The sequence below is a fragment of the Bubalus bubalis genome, chromosome 12 (assembly GCF_019923935.1).
Source record: "Bubalus bubalis isolate 160015118507 breed Murrah chromosome 12, NDDB_SH_1, whole genome shotgun sequence".
Taxonomy (NCBI): domain Eukaryota; kingdom Metazoa; phylum Chordata; class Mammalia; order Artiodactyla; family Bovidae; genus Bubalus; species Bubalus bubalis.
Window position 1 is genome coordinate 14,003,269 of NC_059168.1, and position 21,229 is coordinate 14,024,497.

General features: G+C 46.5%; 1 protein-coding gene across 1 annotated transcript in view; it reads right to left on the bottom strand.

Moving 5' to 3' along the window:
* Positions 1-546: 546 nt before the first annotated feature.
* Positions 547-21,229, bottom strand: part of XDH (xanthine dehydrogenase) — a gene marked incomplete at its 3' end in the record, with an annotated part of 60,723 nt that continues 40,040 nt past the window's right edge. Inside the window, 16 exon segments of the mRNA NM_001290869.1 lie at positions 547-662; positions 2,279-2,455; positions 3,970-4,158; positions 5,726-5,791; positions 6,433-6,547; positions 8,497-8,549; positions 11,469-11,543; positions 12,169-12,297; positions 12,933-13,028; positions 13,752-13,833; positions 14,592-14,737; positions 14,915-15,106; positions 18,448-18,534; positions 19,469-19,556; positions 19,928-20,061; positions 20,791-20,915. Coding sequence (NP_001277798.1) covers positions 612-662; positions 2,279-2,455; positions 3,970-4,158; positions 5,726-5,791; positions 6,433-6,547; positions 8,497-8,549; positions 11,469-11,543; positions 12,169-12,297; positions 12,933-13,028; positions 13,752-13,833; positions 14,592-14,737; positions 14,915-15,106; positions 18,448-18,534; positions 19,469-19,556; positions 19,928-20,061; positions 20,791-20,915 — 1,805 coding nt within the window.

Genomic DNA, 21,229 nt, shown 5'->3' on the forward strand with positions numbered 1-21,229 from the left:
ACTCAGCCAGCCAAATAAGTAAATTTAAAAAAAATTTATTTTTAAAGAACACAATTCAAATAATGAATTTCTCTCTTTATTCTCTCCAATGAAGTGATCAGGGGTTTGAATTGCACCCCACTGTCCCATTGCAAATCTAAGTGTGGATCTGAGGTTATAATATGATGTTTATTGAATCAAAGGAAAGGCTTTTTGAGGAAGACACCTAGGCTTAGAGTAACTCTGTTTTAAGCTTCTGGAGGCATGTTAGAATCTTCTTTGAAGGAAAGACGCTGTTAGCACTTAAGCGAATACAAGCTATTCAGGGAGTTAGGACATAGCACGAATACTTCCTACGCCTATTTCAAATACGTGATTAAAACAGATATGAAATGATGCTAATTGCCTATTAGCCATTCAGGCCTAGTAGTTTTGAATTTGCTTATCATCATGATTATAAATCATATTTTTATCAAAATCTTCCAATCCATTCAATGTTCTTCCAACCACCATCCTGAAGAATAACACCTCTGTCATCCTGAAACTTTCAGAGATTCATGTTCTGCAGGGCAAGTTCCATCTTCCATGGAATCCCCAGGGTAGCATAAGAAGACTCCTATGGGGCTTCTTCTTCAGACCCTCAGGGACCAGGGTTTACAGTTTTCTGGTACACAAGTGACACACTAGGAAGGAACAATGGAGAACTAGTTGAAGGGTCTTCCTACAGCTCAGGACACTGCGCCGCATCCCAGCACTGCCAACCACCACCCCCAGACCAAACACCACTCTGCAGTCCCAGCTGTGGGGAATGCCTCCGGGGCAGGACTCCATACCATCCTGGTCATTCATTAATTTTCACCGTACATGTCCCATGTGTCAAGCACTGTGGCAGACTCTGGAGATACTGGGATGACCAGATACAGAAATGGTCCTTTCTCATATGGCACTCACAGTTTTTCAAAAGCCCAACTGGCTCATGGATCAGCTGCTCATGAAAATCCATAGCAGGGATTTTTCAATCACTTCTGTGTTGCAGCATAGCCAAGGCACTTGGGTTAGAATCTTTGCTTGAGTCCGGGGCCTCAGAGGGAGGGGCTCATCAGATCACTGACTTCTGCATTAGATCACTGACTTCTGCATCAGACGGTTTGCACGGAGCTAATTTTGCAATCTCTGTGAGCTTACTGGGAGCCACGCAGCAGCTCTGCTCTCAGAGAAGGTGGGTCTGGATTACTGTCAGCCCTGAGGCCATGGTGGGAAGGTTCTGGGCTACAGTGAGGTTGCTGTACAGTTGTAGGCATCCTTGCTGCCTGGGAGCCCCACACATGGTCTGTGTGTGTTTCACCCCGAGGCTAAAGCTATTGCAAAACTTGAAGGGCCGCCTGACTGGAGACCCATCCGCCTCCCTCACCCTCTGTGCTGACTGCAGATCTGCCTGTCTCCAGGGCCTCTCCTGTACCTTCCCCCTCTGAAACCCAAAATGTCTATCATTTCCTATCAAATACCCAGGAGGAGATACAACTTGGGTATCAGGAAGAATCTGGTTCTGCTAACTCAACAGAGGCTGCAAAAGCCATTGGAGAATGAGTGCAAGGCCCACTCGGCCCAACTCAGAGACTGGGCTGCTTCTGAGGCTCCAACAGTGGACCAATCTGTCCTGGCATGGTCTCCTTTCACCAGGCATTGTTCCCCACAAATATTACACAGGGACTTCCCCAAATGATTCCAGAGACCATGGAGTTCTCTGCTACACACACCTCCAAGGCAGTAACCAGTCACCACACAGGGCAATCAGCTGGTGTCCGAAAAGGCTGCAATGCCTTCCAGGGCACCTCCGCATCCCCGGTATCAGCATGGCACAGGGTCATCACAGGACAAATGTGCTCCATCTCAAAAATTCATTTTTTTCCCTCTCTGTCTCCTTAGTACCTCACACAGTGTCTTTAACAAAGAAGGGTCTCAAAAATGCCACTGGTGGACACTAAAGATCAGGCTCTTCTGGAGTTTTATCCATTACCCTCATCTTTATGCAAATAATGGAATCAGTGGGTGATAAGACCATCTCACAGCCCTCCTTCCTCTCAGGAGACCCAGCCCAAGCTGCAGCTTTAAGGGGATTCTTGTTATCTTCATGCAAGTTGGAGGCGGTGCCTCATGGCAGAAGGTGGTGTGGACCCATGGCTTCCCAGCCAAAAATACAGTAAGGCTGAGAGACAGCCTAACATCTCAGCCCTCCCTCTGCAGCAGAACTTTCCCCAGCCTGTGGCCCCCACCTCCCTGGACTGCGGGGCCCTCGTACCAGAGTGGTGAACTTGTCCACGCAGGCATTGCGGATCTTCTCCGGGGTGGCAGGGCTATCTAGCCGGAAGAGCTCCTTCGTGTTATTATTTGTGTGCTGAGCTCGAGCCGCGCGGATGGCATCCTTGATGGCAAAGAAGATGGAGGCGCCCAGGAAGAGGGGCGGCTCCCCGACCGCCTGAGTGGACAAGAGCAAAGCACAGACAGGGAATCAGGGGAGGGCCAACCTCCACAGCTGCAGGGCTGGAGACCCCAGGGACCCCAGAGCAAGGCAGGAGCTCAAAACTAAACAGGGGCCGAGAACAAGCAGTCTAATAAATGATTCCTCCTTGTGGGCACATCTTTTAAATTTCACTGTGTGATTTTCTCTGATGACACCATGCGAATATAATGGACCATCAAAAGTTGTATAAAGCATTATATTTTACAGACAAAAAAAAAAAAAAAAAAATCTGATCCTTTCCTCATAGCAATAAACCTCAGGGAATAATCTACCTGAAACTCTGTCACCAATATTTACAGTCACCATAATTATACTTACAAGTTGCTGAAACAGAGGTATCATGACCAACAGGATGGAAACTATTTTCTAGCAAAGGCGGTTTCATCCCCCAAAGCATAGATCAGAGACTGCCCATAACAGAGTCAGCAGGGAGGCTTGTTAAAAATGCAGGCCTGGGCTTCCCTCGTGGTCCAGTGGTTAAGAATCCACCCACCAATGCAGGGGACATGGGTTCCATCCCTGATCTGGGAAGATCACATATGCTGTGGGGCAACTAAGCCCATGCAACATAGTCACTGAGCCTGTCCTCTAGAGCCCGGGCACTGCAGGTAGAGAGCAGCCCCCATTCTCCGCAAAGAGAGAAAGCCCACGCAGAAACGAAGACCCAGGGAAGCCAAATATAAATAAATATATTTTTTTAAAATGCAGGTTTAAGGACTCTACCCCACACCTACTGAATCAAAATTCCTAAGGGTGAGTCCCATGGAGCTAACCTTTATATCCTGAGCCCCCAGTGACCCGACACACGCTAAAGTGTGAGAGCCGACGGCAAGGACCACAAGTGTTCCAGGCCCTCCCACTGGAAAGTAAACTGAGATGTGTCTCATTGATTACAAGTAATTATCTGTCTTCCTTCTTAGACCAACAACTGTGTCAATCAGTTTGATGAATTTTATTAACTGTTTTTCATACTTATTGGGGACATGGAGGAAACCGAGGGTAGTTATAACCATCCAGGCATGCTGATCAAGCCTCAAGGTCTAGTGGCGGTCATTGAAGGAGGTGAAAGTGTGTGCACAGGGGAATGGGCTGATTCTCAAGAGACAACAGGGGTGCAGGACCTGCGAGAGCATCTCTGGGACCAAGCCTCAGGGATGAACACCTGAGACGTGGGTGTAGGTCAGGACTTGACCTATAAGACTGACCTAAGGAATCCCTCTGAGTACACCCCGAAAGCTGGCTTAAATGACAGGGAGGTGGTGTCATCCTCAATCCAGTGCCCTGTGCTCCCAGGCGGGTCTGCTCACCGCCCCCCTCACCCCACCTCCAGCCCCGCCCGCTCAGCATCTGCCCCAGGCTCCTGCCAGGCCCTTCTCTCTCTCTTCCATGCGAGCTCCCTGCAGACCCCCATGGCGGGTGGTTTCCCACAGTGCAGACTGGAAGGCAGCACAGACCCAGGGCAATAGTACCTTGGAGGCATAGATGGCCTTCTTGTTGGGGCAGTCACGAAGCAGGGACACCCTGAACTCCGTGGGGATGCTGCCAAACGCGGGGATCTTGTAGGTGCTGGGGCCGCGGGTGTACAGGCTCCCCTCAGGGGAATAGTGTAGCTCCTCCAGGGTGAAGAGGCCCATGCCCTGGACAAACGCCCCTTCCACCTGCAGGACAGACAGAAACCATGGCTACCCTGCCTCCCACCCCCCATCCAAAGACAGGTGCTGCTTTCCACAGCAGGCACCAAGCCCCACCTGCCCAGGCGAACTGAAGAGAAGCTGAAAACAGCCCCCTACTGCTTCCTTCCCCGGCTCCTGCCCCAGCCTGGGATAACCGATCTGGGCCTTTGCCAGCATCGGTGTAGGCAGAGCAAAGGCAGGGACACTGAAATCGGTTTCAGAACTTGTCAGCAGTTCCAGGAGCGGGACAGGCAGTGGTAGGCATAATTTCCTATGAAACCTACTTCAGGGCCGATGCAGATGTTCCTTCCATGAAGCCACAGGAGAAACGGCACCCCCGAGCTGAGAAGTGAGCTCGTGGGGTGATGGTGGCTGAGGGTGTCCCTCAGGGGACCACTAACCCCCGTGTACTGAGAGGGACCATGCACTTTGGGGCAGTCCCACAAGACAGGTTCCATCTTTGGGTTGCGAAGATCCCCTGGGGGAGGGCATGGCAACTCATTCCAGTTTTCTTGTCTAGAGAATCCCCATGGACAGAGGAGCCTGGCAGGCTACAGTCCACGGGGTTGCACAGAGTGGGACACGACTGAGCGACTAAGCACACGGCACAAGACTGGACTTTCTTGGTTAGTAGATTCCAGGCTTTTTGAACTCCCAGACCTGCCTGCCCTCTGGGAGAAGACGGCTCCTGCTGCAGCTCACAGATCCCTTGAAGGGCACATGCCACGCTCTGCTGGCCCACGTGTCTGCTCTCCCAGCCTCACTGCTCAGAATCATGCTATGTGGCACCATCACAGCTAAACAAGTGTGTTCAGAGGGAGACCAGACGCTGAGCATCTCTGTGTCTGCTATGCCAAGCTCAGTGCCTGCCCATAGGAGGGGCTTCCCACACCGTTGTTCAATGACTTAAAAAACAGTTTTATGACTAAGTTTCTATATACTCAGTGATTGTCCAGTTTTGGGAAATACAACGAACCTTTTCTACCGCATGTTCAATATGTCGGTTCTTGATTTCTCCCCCGACTCTGTTCTACCTGCTCTGCTCAATATTCTCATATTTTCCCAAAGTGACTTTCTTGCAGCCATCCCTTTATTCCTCTTGCTGGAACCTGGGGTGGACTCTCCACAACCTCAGGCTTGGTAGCATTTACTTGCTAGAGTACAACAGCCATCATCAGTGGAAGAGGAATAAAGAGGGAGAAAATGCCTCTGCCCTGAGACCCCACTGCCTGCACACTGAACTCAAACTCAATCTTCACTCCCCTCGGTGCCACGTGTATGTTTCAATATTCAGTGTTCCCACTGCCCATCATCTTGCTTTCTGCCGTGTGAATGCCCTTTTCAAGTTTATCCATGTGGATTTGTCTTCTGCCTCAGGAATTGGGTGGACTCTCATCCACTAAATCCCACTCTCAGGGGGACTCACTTGGCACCATGCTCAGACCTCCTTAAAAACAACAGCAGGGGAGACACTGTGGCCAGGGATCCTAGGAGGCATTGGGGCACATCAGTGGCCAAGTCCCTCACCACCCTGATCCCCCAGGAGTCCTACCTGTCCAATATCGATGGCAGGGTTCAGACTGGAGCCAACATCCATGACAATGTCTGTGCGGAGGTTCTAGAATGGATAGCAAAACAAAAGCAGTTTGAGAAGAAAGGGATGTATGGAATAATAGATGGGTCAGGGCAACTCTTAGGTTATTAAGAGCAATAGGAATAGTTCTTTCCCAAGCAGAGAGCTCCAGGCACCCTCAGGCAGCAGTATGAGTAGGAAGGGCAGGCACCCAGCTTCCTGGGGCTTTGAACCTGAGTCCAGGTCAATCGTGTAAGAAAGGCACTGACAAATTACATTCTATGGGCTGAACGCAGCCCGTCCTCTGCTTTTGTGGAACTTGTGAGCTAATAATGGTTTTCATGTTTTTAAATGACTGACAAAAATAAAAAGAATATGTTGTGACATGAAAACGATATGAAAATCACATTCCAGGTGCATAAATTACATTTTGTGGGAACACATTCACGCTCATCTCTTTGCATACATTCATATCTATTTTCCTACTACAAGATAGAGTGGAATAACTGAGGCAGAGTCTCAGAAAATCTAAAATATTTAGTTTTTGGTTCTTTACAGGAAGTTTGCCAAGCCATGACTTAGCACACTATTTTCCCAACCAGAAAGTTCATTCCTCCGCTCTTTGTATTACAGTTTTAGATGTTTCTCTTTTCCCCTTTCATACTAACGTTTTGCAAACTTCTCACCTTATGATCCCCTGTCAAGCAGTCAATTTCCACTTCTGAGCAAGCCACCCCATAGGTGAAATAGTGGAAGGCATTCCCTGAGTTGGTCTCAAAGCTGTAGCCAAGGTTGGGTGTCCTGGGGAGAAGAGAAAATATCGCATATGAATAAGATGGACATGTCCCCACCGCTCCCCTCCAACTCATACACATACAAAGAGTTTGTCCCATAAAATCTTAAGACCCTAAAGGCTTTATTTTTTTATTCAGCTGTTCTTTAAAAAGTCTGTGAGTTCTGAACACTTTGAACCTGTCCATGAAACCCCTGCACGGCTGAGCATCTTGCCCCTTGTCTCTGCTCCATTTTGCCAATGGCCTTCATATGAATCATTCTGCGGAGCTGAGCGGTGCAGGGTCCCAGCATGCTGGCCTCTATGTGGTAGAAACAGAGGTGACAAGTTTGCCTGAGCTCATGGAGGACATGCAAGTCACGCTCCAAAGGATCTACTGAATTAGAATTCAAGAGCTCAGAACCAAAGGTTCCTTCTGGGCTGGCTCCTAGGCTGTTCATACAAGCTCACCCGGGGCTGCTCACCTTTCTCAAGGTGAAAGGTAACAAGATCAGTAACCCGTGCCAACACGGGTGCAGCCACCTGGTATTACTCTTCATCTACGGACCCCTCCTAAGTTTCAACAGATGATTTGAGCAAAGCGTTGTTAAAAAAAAAGCAGATGTTCTTTTTTACACTTTTTCTTTTTTTTCTATTCCTTTTTAAAAATGTATTAGCAAGTTTATTCTAGCATTTGGTGTTAGGTTTTAGACTTGGTTCATTTCTTTTTTTTAAATTTCTTTATTTTGATTGAAGGATAATTGCTTTACAGTATTTTGTTGTTTTCTGCCAAATATCAACATGACTTTTTTTTTTTCAATCCTATCTTATATTATGATTCCAATTTTGCATGAGCTACATTGGTTGTGTGTGTGTGTATTCTCTGTTTATAGCACTCTGTACCTGAGTTATTCTATACCTTACACAGAAATAATAATGTGAGCTGATGTGATAAGAATTTGCATGAAAACAAAACCAATACAGGGCTGAGGGAAAAGTCTTTTCCCAAGAGATGGCCATGTTCTTTGACCTCTAACCTTATCAAGTTCATCTGGGTGTTCCCTGATAAAACTCCAGTTCTATCAACTCTAACAATGAAATAGGAACTTATAAGAAAATCTTCATTAGTTTGTGTTTGTGTAAGTCAAATATTACATAACCAGGGAGCACTGGCAAAACATTGCTTTGCCCTAAAAAATACATATATATATATTTATTTTACATATATAGTGTATATATTTATAAATTTTCACACAAGACCTTTTAAAGCAAACATTCAACTATTTTCCACATTCACTGATCCGTGAAAGAAAAGGTCTTAGTTAGATTTCCCAGAGAAAGCTAAAACATTATGGCTAACAGTAAATATGATCATTTCTTTTCACAGCTTCTAGATCAGACAGGCAGGGCCTCTGCTGAAACAGGGTCTCACTGAATTTTCAAATTTCAGAAGATGCTTTTTTCTAAATCCCATTTTATGTTCCACTCTACATTTTGTAACAAGACCACGTGCTCTAGATCCTCCTCTCATTCTTTTGCAGGAGAGCCTGCTTAAAGCAATATGACACATAGCACAAATAACACACACGGGTAACCCTCAGAACACCAGACACCCCTGGTTCTTACAGGAGAATGCTGAGGGGCATGGCTGGTGACGGACCCATTACGTCATAAAAGAGGGGACAGGTTCAGAGAGGGACCAGTGACCCCCCAAGTGGAATGGTATACTTTAAGACCAGAACTAGAACAGAGGTCTTTCGATATGATAGATCATGCTTTTGGCACATAGTTTGGTAAGTTCACGTATTTCAGGGCCCCTTCAATACACTGAAGTTAGTGGCAGTCCATTGGAGAGAGAAGCATTTTGGTGGACCTGCTCTCTCCTGACCAAAGGCTGACAGAGTGCAGCGCTGGAGGGGCCTGCAGAGGTTAGGATGACAACTCATTGTGAGAGGGGCAAGGTCAGCACCTTACTTACCTGTAAAACCCAGTGGTAGACAAGCTCACTCTATCCTGGTAGGCAGCCATGACCTGAGGAGAGGGAATGGCATCAGGAAGGGGGAAGCATGGCTTCCAGAAACCCTGGCCCGGCACCAAGCTTTCATGAGCTCCTCCTCCTCACCTGGAAGCTGATCAGCTTTTTTTCAATAGTGACTCTCGCTTCCACATGGCACCTCCTGCTCTTCACCACCACCCCCTGCACTAGGCCCTGGTCATCTGAAACCTGGAGCACCACGGTAGCCTCTTAGCTGGTCTTCCAGCCTCAAGTCACCTCCCGCCCTGCCATGTAGCTCAGTCCAGTCAGAGGGATCATCTTAACACACCACACAGTCCTTGTCACTCACCTACTCTAGAGCTTTCCATGATTCTGCACTGTGTACAGAGCCACTGAGCAAATGCCTGATAGTAAGGATTCCAGTCTTCTCTATGGCTTCCAGTAATCCACACATCATTGCTACACCAATCAAAACTCCAGCGTTAACTCTCTCCCAATCCTCATCCCTACACTTCTGCACCTTCATTTATGTGGTTCCTCTGCTGTATGTGTCAAAATCCTTTGCTTCATCAACAATCAGCTCAAGCCTGCCTCTTCATCCACCTCTCCTGTGATGACTCCCTACTCTGGCCATTACCATGGCTCCCTACTCTGTACAATGCTCATTCCCTACTTAACATATTAGCCTTGTGTTCTATTAATAAAGTTGTCCACCTCTCCATCCATTCTATCTCTTTAGTCACTGCAGACAGTGACTTCAGCCATGAAATTAAAAGATGCTTGCTCCTTGGAAGAAAGCTATGACAAACCTAGACAGTGTATCAAAATGCAGAGACATCACTCTGCCAACAAAGGTCTGTATAGTCAAAGCTATGGTTTTTCCAGTAGTTGTGTACAGATGTGAGAGTTAGGCCATAAAGAAGGCTAAGCATTGAAGAATTGATGCTTCTGAACTGTGTGCTGGAGAAGACTTTCACCGAGAGTCCCTTGGACTGCAAGGAGCTCAAACCAGTCACTCCTAAAGGAAATCAATCCCGAATATTCACTGGAAGGACTGATGCTGAAACTGAATTCCAATACTTTAGCCACTTGATGTAAAGAGCCGACTCATTGGAAAAGACCCTGATGCTGGGAAAGATTGAGGGCAGGAGGAGAAGGGGATAATAGAGGATGAGATAATTGGATGGCATCACTGACTCAATGGACATGAGTTTGAGCAAACTCCAGGAGACGGTGAAGGCCAGGGAAGCCTGGTGTGCTGCAGTTCATGGGGTTGCAAAGAGTCGGACATGACTTAGCAACCGAACAACATCTACATAATAAATTTTTATTTTATTCTTCCTTTCTTTCTTTCTTTCTTCCTTCTCTCTCTTTCAATATTCACAGTTCTAAATTTAATTTGTTGTTGATGTAACTTGCATCATGATCATTGTCAACTTCCAAGGACTTTACTATATAAAAGATGCTATTGAGTCCTTTGCAGACACTGCCTTACTCAGTGTTTAGTACAACCCTATAAGATCAGTACTATTATTATATTCATTTTACAGATGAGAAAACTAAAGTTTACACAAAGAATTTCTCTAGGATCTTTACTATATGACATAAAATATATATAGATAGTAGCAGTGGCAGTAATAGCTTGCCTTTTTCAATACAATACAGACACTAAAAAGCTTTGATGCCTGTCATGTCCCAATCACACTCTTCTGATAAAACCCTTTTGGAGGGTTACCTGCTTATAAGGAACACTGGACTACATGGCCAGTAGATGAAGACAAAGCCCAGGTCAACAGATTGTAGAGACCATCATTGAAAACATTGACACTGTCTTACAAATCCATGCTAAAACCCACACTACCAAAATCAACCCACATTCACGTGGTATCTATGAGTGTGGACAGGGAAGGACAGGTTGCGCAAGGCACAATAAGATGAGTAGGTCTAGGAGAAATAGCTTATTTTCTTTGACTCTTTTGAGGGAGACTTGTACAATCTGAGTTGGTTCATGTGTGGTCACATTTTATGGGTTACTATTGTATTCAGTCCTTTCATTGCAACATGAGGGGAAGGTCAAGTGGGGCCACCCTCGCATGTTTGCTTGTGGGCGGAGCTGAGTCTCCCATCTGAGAGACACTTCCTGGCAGCTTCCCTCTGAGGGTTTCTGACGTGCAGGCTTCTAAACCAGAAATCAGAGAACTGGGCTCATTCCTCTCATGAGTGCTTGTATCACTCCTAAAATCAAAGGCGTGATATAAATTTATGGGGAATGTCTTTTGGAGTTTCCCAGGTGGCTCAGTGGTAAAGAATCTTCCTCCCAAGCAGGAAACACGGGTTCGATCCCTGGGTCAGGAAGATCCCCTGGAGGAGGGCGTGGCAACACACTCCAGTAGTCTTGCCTGGGAAATCCCACACAGAGGCGCCTGGCGGGCTATAGTCCACAGGGTCCCCAAGAGTCGGACACAACTGAAGTGCCTGAGCATGGACACAATGTCTTTTTCCCTGTTCCCTCACAGACAAGAGTCTCTGTGGACCCAGACTCCAGAGCTGGGTAATGCAGGAGGCTCCCGGGGCAGCCCTCTCAGAAATGGAGGTTTGAAGAAAACGAGACTCTTTAAGACTGCAGATGAATGGGATGTGGGATGACCTCTAAGAGAAGAATTCTCAGTAAGGCAGGAGTAGCAGTCACCCCCATCTTCTGATGCTCGGGGCAGGTGAACCCCCAATTCCCTCAGGGCTGTCAAGATCTTGGATCAAAAATTCTCAAGTGATTTCCCTCAACTATGAACGTTGTAGAGAAGGGGGCCAGCAAGGCTGAACATTTGCTTCTTCTGTGAAAGCATACAGACACCTCAACTTCTCTTTGCCTTTGTGACTAGATCCTGACCTCCTCTTCCTGCCCAGGGTCGGGGACACAACCCTGCTCTTAATTTCTCTTTTGTCTGCAAACTTACCCAGTCTTCCCAGGAGCCATCAGGATTCTTTTTCTTGAAGGGTTCCAACCTTTTCAGGATGGTCTGGCAAGCTTCCTAAAGAAGAGAGCCCACATGGCAGACACATCAGTCCTCTGCATTCCCCAACTCAAGCAAAATCCTGAGGTTCTCCAAGCAGTGCTGTGCCCAGAGTGCCACTCAGACAGCCATGCCACCCCCTCAGGAATGTCCCAGGCCCTGGGTAGGAGCCACTGGCCCTTGTGCAGAGAGCACTTCACGACTCAGTCCTGAAGTTGACACGAGGGGGAAATGCTGAAGGATCCCTAAGGAGGTGCCTTCTCCCTTCAAACTCCTTCGTCTGATGACATTACCCACCTTGGGGTGGGGGAAGCACGGGGTCTGACCTGGCTGACCCCCAATCAAGGCTCAATTTCGATCCATTGTCTCCTGCTCAGTTCTACCACCCGGGAGTGTGTCCTCCCAGAATCCCCTGCATTCCTCCAACTCCCCTCCCCCTCCACGCTCATCCTTCCAGGCCGTAATGGAAGCGGTAATGGTTCCTGGGCCCCTCTTTTAGCTTGGTGTCCTCCTGGTGAAGAGAACCAGAGGCATGGCCACCACCACAAGCCCGCAAGGGAGCCATTGCAGCTCCTATCCGGGGACTCTCCCGGCCCCCTGCCTTGGGCTGGCCCTCAGCTCGGCAGCCCCCGAGGCTCCTTACATAGATGGCCTGTCCATAGATGTCGGTACTGACGGAGGCGGCCGTGGGAGAGGAGTTGGGCACCGTGTTAGTGCTTGTCTCGCTGATATAGATCTTAGAGATGGGGATCTTCAGAGCTTTGCTGGCCACCTGCGAACAGAGAGGACACTACCTTCTAGGGAAGGGCCTGGCAGGGCTTGGCTGCCTTCTCCCCAAGGTGGGATTCAGATTCACTCTTAACAGGCAAGAAAATAATTTCATAAACCACAATTCTACTGAGGCTGGGATGTTCTCACATCAGTCTGAATCTGAAGTAACACTTTATGGAGTGGTTTGGTTGGATTCAAAATATTCATAAACCTGATGGTGATGAACGATGCCTTTTTAAAACTAACCCTGGCTTTAAAAAAGATTCGGCTTGGCCAGTGCCCACAAGCCAAGCAGGTGTGACAACTTTAATCCAGCTCTGCTGAGAGGAGCCTCACATGTGTGAGGGAAGCCAGTCACCTTTAACACACACCTTACACATGGACACAGAGCCCTTAAGTGCTGGTGATGGAAGCGGCCCGAATCATCACCAACACCTTTGCATAGATGGGGAAACTGAGGCCAAGAGGAGGAGCAGGCTTGCCCAAGATCACATGTAAATAAGCAGCTGGGCAAGGGCTGGAACCTGGGCCTGCCTCTGCTTCTGGGATGTGGCACTGCTCGCTTTTTCACAGCATCGTACCTCCCCCAGACATCACGGTGCTGGGGAGGATGGATACTGTCTCCAGACTCCTCACCTGGACCATCTTGGTGTGAAGGCCTTGGCCCATCTCTGTGCCCCCGTGGCTTACCAGCACGGAGCCATCTGTGTATACGTGGATCAGGGCTCCTGCCTAAGGGAAGAGAAGAATGCCAAACACAAAATTCAGCAAATCCTAACTCAGTTTAAGGCCCGGGACCAAAAGTACTGGAGCCCAGGAAAAAGAAAACCAGCTGTAGCATTTTGAATAGAAACCTCAGACAAAAAAATCCAAGTAGTATACATCTCATGATTTAATAATATAGACCTTCAGTAGTTTGCAAAACTTTAAAAAAATATCTTTCTCTGTCACCCATCCTCAGAGGGAGGGCAGTCATATATGTTTGTCCCGCTTCTTTAGACAAAGAGATGGGATCAGAAAGGCAGAGCACCTGTCCATAGTCCAATAGTCAGGAAAATAATAACTAGGCATTGACCCCAGGTCCAATAGGGATGTACAAATTCAATTTCATTTAAACAGCAGAGAGTTCCTCTGGTCAGCCCTGCTCCCATGACAATATGTTCTTGTTGTGTCGTGCTCAGTCATGTCTGACTCTTTGCAACCCCATGGACTGTAGCCTGCCAGGCTCCTCTGTCCATGGAATCTTCCAGACAAGAACACTTGAGTGGGTTGCCATTTCCTACTACAGGGGATCTTCCCCAATCCAGGGATCAAATCTGCATCGCTTGTGTCTCCTGCGTTGGCAGGCAGATCATTATTACCACTGTGCCACTTGGGAAGTCTTGCAACAGTGCAAACAGAGGGGAATAGGACCCCAGGGCAGTGAAGATGGACAAAATTATACAAAGCAATTACCTGATTTAGAAAAGGAACTGTGAAGCTTATTCCAAATTTGGTAGGAATTATGCACAATCCTCTCTTTTTCCAACAATTCTCCCTAGAGGAAAAAAAAAAATCTCATAGTAACTTCTCCACCATATTCATGTCAGATTGGGAACAAGGCGTCCTTGGAAGTGCCCACTCAGTCTTGGTCATAACTGAATTGTGCTTCGATTGGGCAGACAAAGTGAGAACAGTGGGCATTTGGGTTCTGGATCCTCCAGTGGAGCTGGAACAAGGTCCACCCTTGAAAGTCTCGACCTTAAAGACTCATCACTCTGCTTCCCTGAGAGGATCAGGATTGGGTCAGAGCGCTCTGGTGGTCTTGGACTGTGACGACGCCAGGGAAGAACTGTGGCTTGTTGCTGATAATACTTCCTCTGTGCTGTATATTTGCTTATCCAAGTAACTCTGTGAGAGAGAGGCCAGCGCAATTATCCCTACTCTCCAGATGATGAAGCTGAGACCCAAGGAGATGGAGTGACTACCAAGGTCACATTTATAGATTGGTGTCAGAGGCAGGCACATAATTATCGTGTTCTTAGTCCTGGGCCAAAGCATCGCCTGCCTACAAGGCAGACAAAAGTGCGAAGATGTACCACACTGCTATGAGCCTGAGTGCTGTGACCCGGGAGCCCCTGGGCTGCAGAACATTTCAGGATCTCAAAGAGAGGGCTACGGATGAGTCAGCAAACACAGCAGCCTTCTCAGTTATCTAGTAAGTTATTATTCTTATTCTGAGTTCAGCGAAAAGGCTATAAAATCTGAAACCCCAGAGAACCCCAGAACGTCAGGCTCCTCCCCCACGGCACTTACTTGTTGAACTTGTCGACCTCACTCTTTCGAGCGTAATACTGAGAGCTCTCCAGGCACTCATCCCAGCACCTGGGCACGCTGAACCCCTCAAGTCTCTGGTTGAAGTGGGTCAGGTCCCCTTCTTTGTATAGGTTCCTCCACCGCACCTTCCCAAGCAGAGAGACGCTGAGGCCGTGGCCATGGCAAGAGACCAGGGGGGCGTAACCAGAAGTGGAGCTTCCCGCCCCTCCCCTGCGCCTGCCCAGTGTCTACCCCGACGGAGATGTCCAAAATCCAAAGTAGGCTAAGCCCCTCTGACTTGTTCCTCCAAATTCCCAGCTTACTTCCTCTGCAGGCAGCCCACAGGTCACTGCAACTTCGCTCATCCAGTTCTCGGCAATGAACAGAGCCTGGGGCCCCCCAAAGCCCCGGAAGGCCGTGTTGGAGGACAGGTTGGTCTTGCACAGCCGCCCAGTGCCCCGGATATTGGGGATTTTATAGCAGTTGTCCATGTGGAATAGAGCTCGTTCCATTATCTGAAGCACACACAAGAAACCAGATTGGGAGAGAACAGTGCATGTATCTCATTGGCTCCTCAAAAAAGGAGGCGAGCTTTCAACGTCTGCAGCCATCCCTGCCTTTGCCAGCCCCACAGTCAACCGCTCTTCTTTGGGCCCACAGTATTGTTTTCCTGGGATATCACAACAGTTTCCTTAGTGCACTCCTGGCCTGCGTCTCTTCCCTCTAATCTATGCTTCATACTAAAAGGTAAGATCATAGCAAGTCAAGCACTTGCTTCAGAGTGCCACTTGTTAACACCAGAATAAAGTCTGTATATCTTTAAGTGTGGAATTCAGGACACTTTTCCCAGTATATCTTTTATCCTCTTTTCCGATAGCCTGTTACTCTCACCTTAACGCCCCTCCCCACCATATCCACCTGCTAAAATCCCCATTACAGCTCCCACATGAGGAAGCCCCTCCCAGATCCTCTAGTTGGAATTGATCATTTGCCTCTTTTAAAAAAGTTGGTGATTTTATTCCCATTAAACTTGTACTACAAATAGTTCTAAGAATCTAATACTTCTGTAAGTCATGTAATGCAAACCAGCAGCCCCTCCTTCCACTCCCCAGAAACAACCACTTACTCTGCCAGTCGTTTACATTGTCTTCCACCTCTCTAAATAATGTGTTTACTTTTCCATTTCTTGTTCAGTTTTAGACTTTTATACTGTTTTCCCATCATGGGAAAGGAGGATTTAGTCCTCTCTCCCCAACCCCCGCCCCAACCCTCTTTCTCTTTGTACACACCGGCCTCCTGTCTCCCACCATCCCTATATAGTTATATATTGATCTGATTAACTGTCCATGTAATAATTCTGTAAACATCACTTACAGTTGAACCCTGGAGTTATGCTAGAATTACTTCTCTCTTTATTGATAATATTTCCCGCTTGGAGCTAATAATTATCTTTACTTTTTACCTTGGCTTTGTTTTCTATGCACATATTTCTAAAAAACTGTTTTTAATATGTTCAAACATATTTGATATTCTATCAAGTCTCATCTTTTTTAAGACATTGTTTCTGGAGGCTTCTGACCAACTTTCATTTAAATTGGCTGCCCCAGGCATCTGTGGTGGTGCTTCCCTGGTGGCTCAGATGGTAAAGAGTCTGCCTGCAGTGCAGGAGACCCGGGTTTGATCCCTGGGTTGGGAAGATCCCCTGGAGAAGGAAATGGCAACCCACTCCAGTATTCTCGCCTCGAGAACTCCATGGACAAGAGCCTGACATGCTACAGTCTGACGCGTCTGTTCAGCTGTCACTCACAGGTTTTCCCCGCAAATTCATCCCAATGATTCCCTCTGCCTCTCTCCACATTGCATTTCCTCTTTCTAGATTCCATAACTTCCCCTTTCTTAGTTTTACACCTTCATATTATTGGAGTACAACCTTCAGTCTTTCCAAAAAGAGTATATAGAGAGGTGCCTTTTTGAGAACTTGAGTGTCTGAAATGTCTTTTATTCTGCTTTCAGTTTTAATTCATGATTTGGCTGTATATAGAATTCCAGGTTGGAAATAAATTTCTCATTTACCCTCAGCATTTTGAAATCATTAGCTCGCCAGTACTGAGAAATCTAATCAATACCTTTTCAATTCTTGGAATGAGTCCTGGTTTTGTCCTCTCTGAAAATTGTGAAATCTCCTTTGTCCCCAGGTTTTTTAAATTTTACAATAATGTAAATTAGCATAAGTCTATTTTCTTTTTTTAATTTTTAAAAATATTTAAAAATTTTATTTATTTACTCTATTGGAGGATAATTACTTTACAATATTGTGATGGATTTTGCCATACATCAACCTGAATCGGTCAAACTGATGCAACCACTATGGAGAACAGTATGAAGATTCCTTAAAAAACTAGGAAAGGAACTACCATAAGTCTATTTTCCTTTATTGTGCTGGTTCCTGGATGGGCTCTTTTAATCTCAAAATGTATGCCCACCAGTTTGGGGAAATTTCTTGAATTCCTTCTTAACAGTTTTCCTCCTCGCTCTTTTTTCTATTCTTTCTTTCTGAAGCTTCTATTATTTGGCTCTCCTGGATGGGTCCTCAGATTTTCTTGTATTTTCTCTACTATTTTCCGCATTGTTTCCTCCTTTTTAAAAGTGTGTCTTCAGTTTCTTTCAACCCTTTCACTTTCACAGTTTTAATTCACAAGACTTCATTTTTATTCTTGGACTGCTCAATTTTAATAGGATTCTGTTCTTTAAAGTGTAATGACTCATCTCTTTGATGAGCTAAGTGATAGCTTTTATTTGTTTGTTTCATTTTGACTTTAGTTTACTTCCCCATTTATAGTCTCTTTCCCACAGGTTACTTTTCAGTCTTAGTCATCCTAGATGATTTTCATGTGTCTCAATTCCATTTTTTGCTTTTCTTAGTACTTTCAATTGTACTTCTATTTCATTTTGTCTTTTATTATCTGTCTCCACCATATTGTAACCTTCTTGAGGGTGGAAACAATGTCATATTCTTTATGTCACCACCCTAGGGGTTCAATAAATAATTGCTGGATTGAATTTTAACATTTGTAAAATCTTTGGGGATAAGCCCTGTATCTTTCTCAACCTGATTTTCCTATAACATCAAGAAGCAAGTTTTATAGTTAGTATGATTACTAGAAATGTTTTCTTTTCTGAACAGTTTCTTACCCTAGATCTGAAGTATAAAGCTTCCAAATTGAGCCAATTAGAGAAGCCTTTAGCATGTCCAAAGTGGGAATAATAGAGAATGTCTGTTTTTCTGAAATTTCTTTTTTACAGGAATCTATAAAATCCCATGGACGGAGGAGCCTGGTAGGCTGCAGTCCATGGGGTCACGAAGAGTCGGACATGACTGAGCGACTTCACTTTCACTTTTCACTTTTCACTTTCATGCATTGGAGAAAGAAATGGCAACCCACTCCAGTGTTCTTGCCTGGAGAATCCCAGGGACGGGGGAGCCTGGTGGGCTGCCGTCTATGGGGTCGCACAGAGTCGGACATGACTGAAGCAACTTAGCAGCAGCATACATATATAACTAATATAGTCATAAAGTTAAGATTTAAAAATCTTAAAGATAGTACCATCAAGGTAACTTTGTTAGTTTTCAAAATGACAAAAATCTGTGTCATATGAGAAGATTCAAAGCAGCATTCTCCATAAAAACTAAAGAGTTGAAACAGCCCAATTGTCCATCTAGCGGTGAATGGGAAACAAAATATGGTCCTTGCATACAATGGAATATTCTTCATCAATAAAAAGGAATAAAGGAATGATCCATGCTATAACATGGGCCTCCCAGTCACCCCAGGATGCAGGGGCAGGTCTGACATACACTGTGAGAGAGGTCCCGGCTGTTCCCGGCATTGCTGTAGTGATCCACCTCCAGAGCCACAACCTTCCCTGTCTTCATGAAGCCAACCTGGTAAAAAGGAGAGTGAGCTCTCAATAATTCCCTTCCTTTGTCTGTCTCTAACCATCTCCTCCCACTTAAGCTACCTGGAAAAAAACAGAAAGAATAAGACATCACACCATGAAATAAAGGAGAACTTAAGAGATCCGCAGACTTCACAGGTAAAGAAGAAAGGAACTAACATCTCCCACTGATGGACCCTTCTCCCTGTACTCATCCTTTTTCCTCTCTGCTCCTGGCTTCTGTTCTACCAGCAGAAGTGAGGAGGTAGAAAAGAGACCATTGGTCATGACAGGTCAGGGAGGGAAATGTTGGGAAGAGAAACTAGGAGAGGAACCAGAGAGCCCCCCCTCATAGCTTTTGGGTAGCAGATAGCAGAAGTTACACTTTGCACAAGCATGAACATGCTTTCACTTCCCCAACTTCTTGTGAACTAGACAAACAAAGCCTGACAGGCCATTTCTTGAGCAAGGAGCCTGAAACCTCCAAAGACCAAGTTACTTGCTTGGAGCCCATAAGAATTTGGGAATGAGCAAAACAGTTTCTTTTGGTAAGTTAAGTCATGGAATGAAGTCAGAAGAGGCCAAAGAGGAGGGCTCCCAGGATTATAGCACATTAACATTAGATCACTTTGCAGAATGGATTTACCCCAGGTCTGCTGATAAATTGTGTTTGAGCCTGAGTGGACAAAGACCAGATTTGGACCACAGCAATTTCACAGAAGTTGTGCATAGCAACCCGGGGCATCTGCTGGGAGCTAGCCTGCATTACCCTCCTATGTTGCTGTTGGCTTATTTGAATGTCTCTCCTTGCTATTTCTTCTTTGAACTTCATCAGTTATCATGACAAAAGTCAGAGTGTATCCCAGGATCCCTGAATCTTCATCCCCAGTTTCCTAAGCAGATGACACTGCCCACCCGGCACAACCCCTGACATCTATAACCTTGTATCTGGCCAAGAAGGGGTGTCTGCCGCCAGTTATCAGCATATCCTCATTACGATCCAGCATGCAGCGCACTGGGTGTCCGGTCCTGCGGGAGACACCAGAGGGTGAGAAATCTCTACAACAACCGAGCCTGGTGAGTCTCAGGGATAAAAACTGCAAGGAAGCCTTCTTTCTCCACCAGGACACTATGCTGGACAAGGTAGAGATATACGGGTGTGGGTTATGGGATGTGGGCTGTGTCCTTGCCATCAGGGTACTCACAGCCAGATAGAGGAGATAAGACATGGACACAATGAGTCAGAGGATATTGCCTTCACCCCTATACTCAAGAGTTCTATAAACAGAGGGCTGTGCAAATTCCAAGCAAAAGGTATCTACTTTCCAACAAAGGAAACCCAGGAAGTCTTCCCAGCAGAGGCAGCCTTATTTGTCTCCCCAGAGCCCATTGGAACTCACTTGTATGCAGCCAGGGCCACAGCCACAGACACCAGGGTGCTCCGGGTCTCCTTCCCTCCAAAGCCTCCTCCCATTCTCTTCACTCGGACCAAAATCCGGTTTACTGGAACCCCCAACATTTTTGCAACAAAGGACTGTGGGCAAAAGAACAAAATACTCCCAGGGAATGCATCACCAGGACTTTCTTCATGCTTGACCCAGAGCCTACCTGACACAGAGAAGCCTAATTATTGCTGTGAATTCTGAAATTCCTTGATTCAAGAATCCCCCTCCTGTCCCAGGGCACCCCTTGGGTAGTGGTGCCAGGGTCCGGCACACATCAGTTACTGCACACTGAGGTCACATACTTGTTTAGCTGTTTTAATCAGAGGGGTGAGCAGCTGTTCACAGCATACTATCAGGGTCAAAACCCATTCCATTCAGCCAAGAACTGGTGGGTCATGAGGGTAAGACCAGTTGCCAAAAACACTGGCAACCACTGTCATGTTACACACAATAGAGAAATGAGGACTAGCTGAGCCACCGCAGATCATCTCGTGGTCCCTGTGGCTCTCATTAAGCTCAACTCCTTCATTTAACAGATGAGGAAACTGAGGTCAGATATGATCTGACCAAAGCAAGACAGCATTGGAATGACAACAGCTAACACTTTCTAGGCTCTATCCAAGTTTTAAAACTCATCTAACCATTACAACATCCATGCCAGGCCCTATTTTATAGATGAGAAAGGTTATATAACAAGTTCAGTCATACCAACTTGTTGGAGACAGGGCCTGGCTTCAGGCTACCACCCTCACGTCCCCTCCTGGACCAGCCCACGTCTCCCTCTCCCCTGGCCCCTTGTTGACCTGCTGGACTCCTACCTGGGTTTTCATGGCATTCTGTGTGGACACAAAGAGCTCCATCTCCCCTTCTTCGCCTTTCGGGACAGCAATGGTGCAGTGAGTCTCCAGGTAGAAGTGGTCTTGGCCACCAATGTACAGCTCACCTGGGGAAGCAACAACACTCCCCACAGTGAACCCAATGCTGCAGAGGTTGTGAGTTTGCTTAAGGAGAGAATGTACTTGTCCAGGGCCCTGGGCAGTACCAACGGTCCACAGGGCACCTTTCAGTTCCCTAACCAGGGTGGGCAAGAGTCTCATAGTCTAATCTATCTGGCAGCCAAACCCCAACAAAGAAACCAGGACAACACTGAAATACGTCAGGTGTGAAGCTTTCTTCTCATTGCAGCCAGTGGGAATCAAAGATTTTTAAACTACCATTGTGAAGTGAAGTGAAGTCGTTCAGTCGTGTCCGACTCTT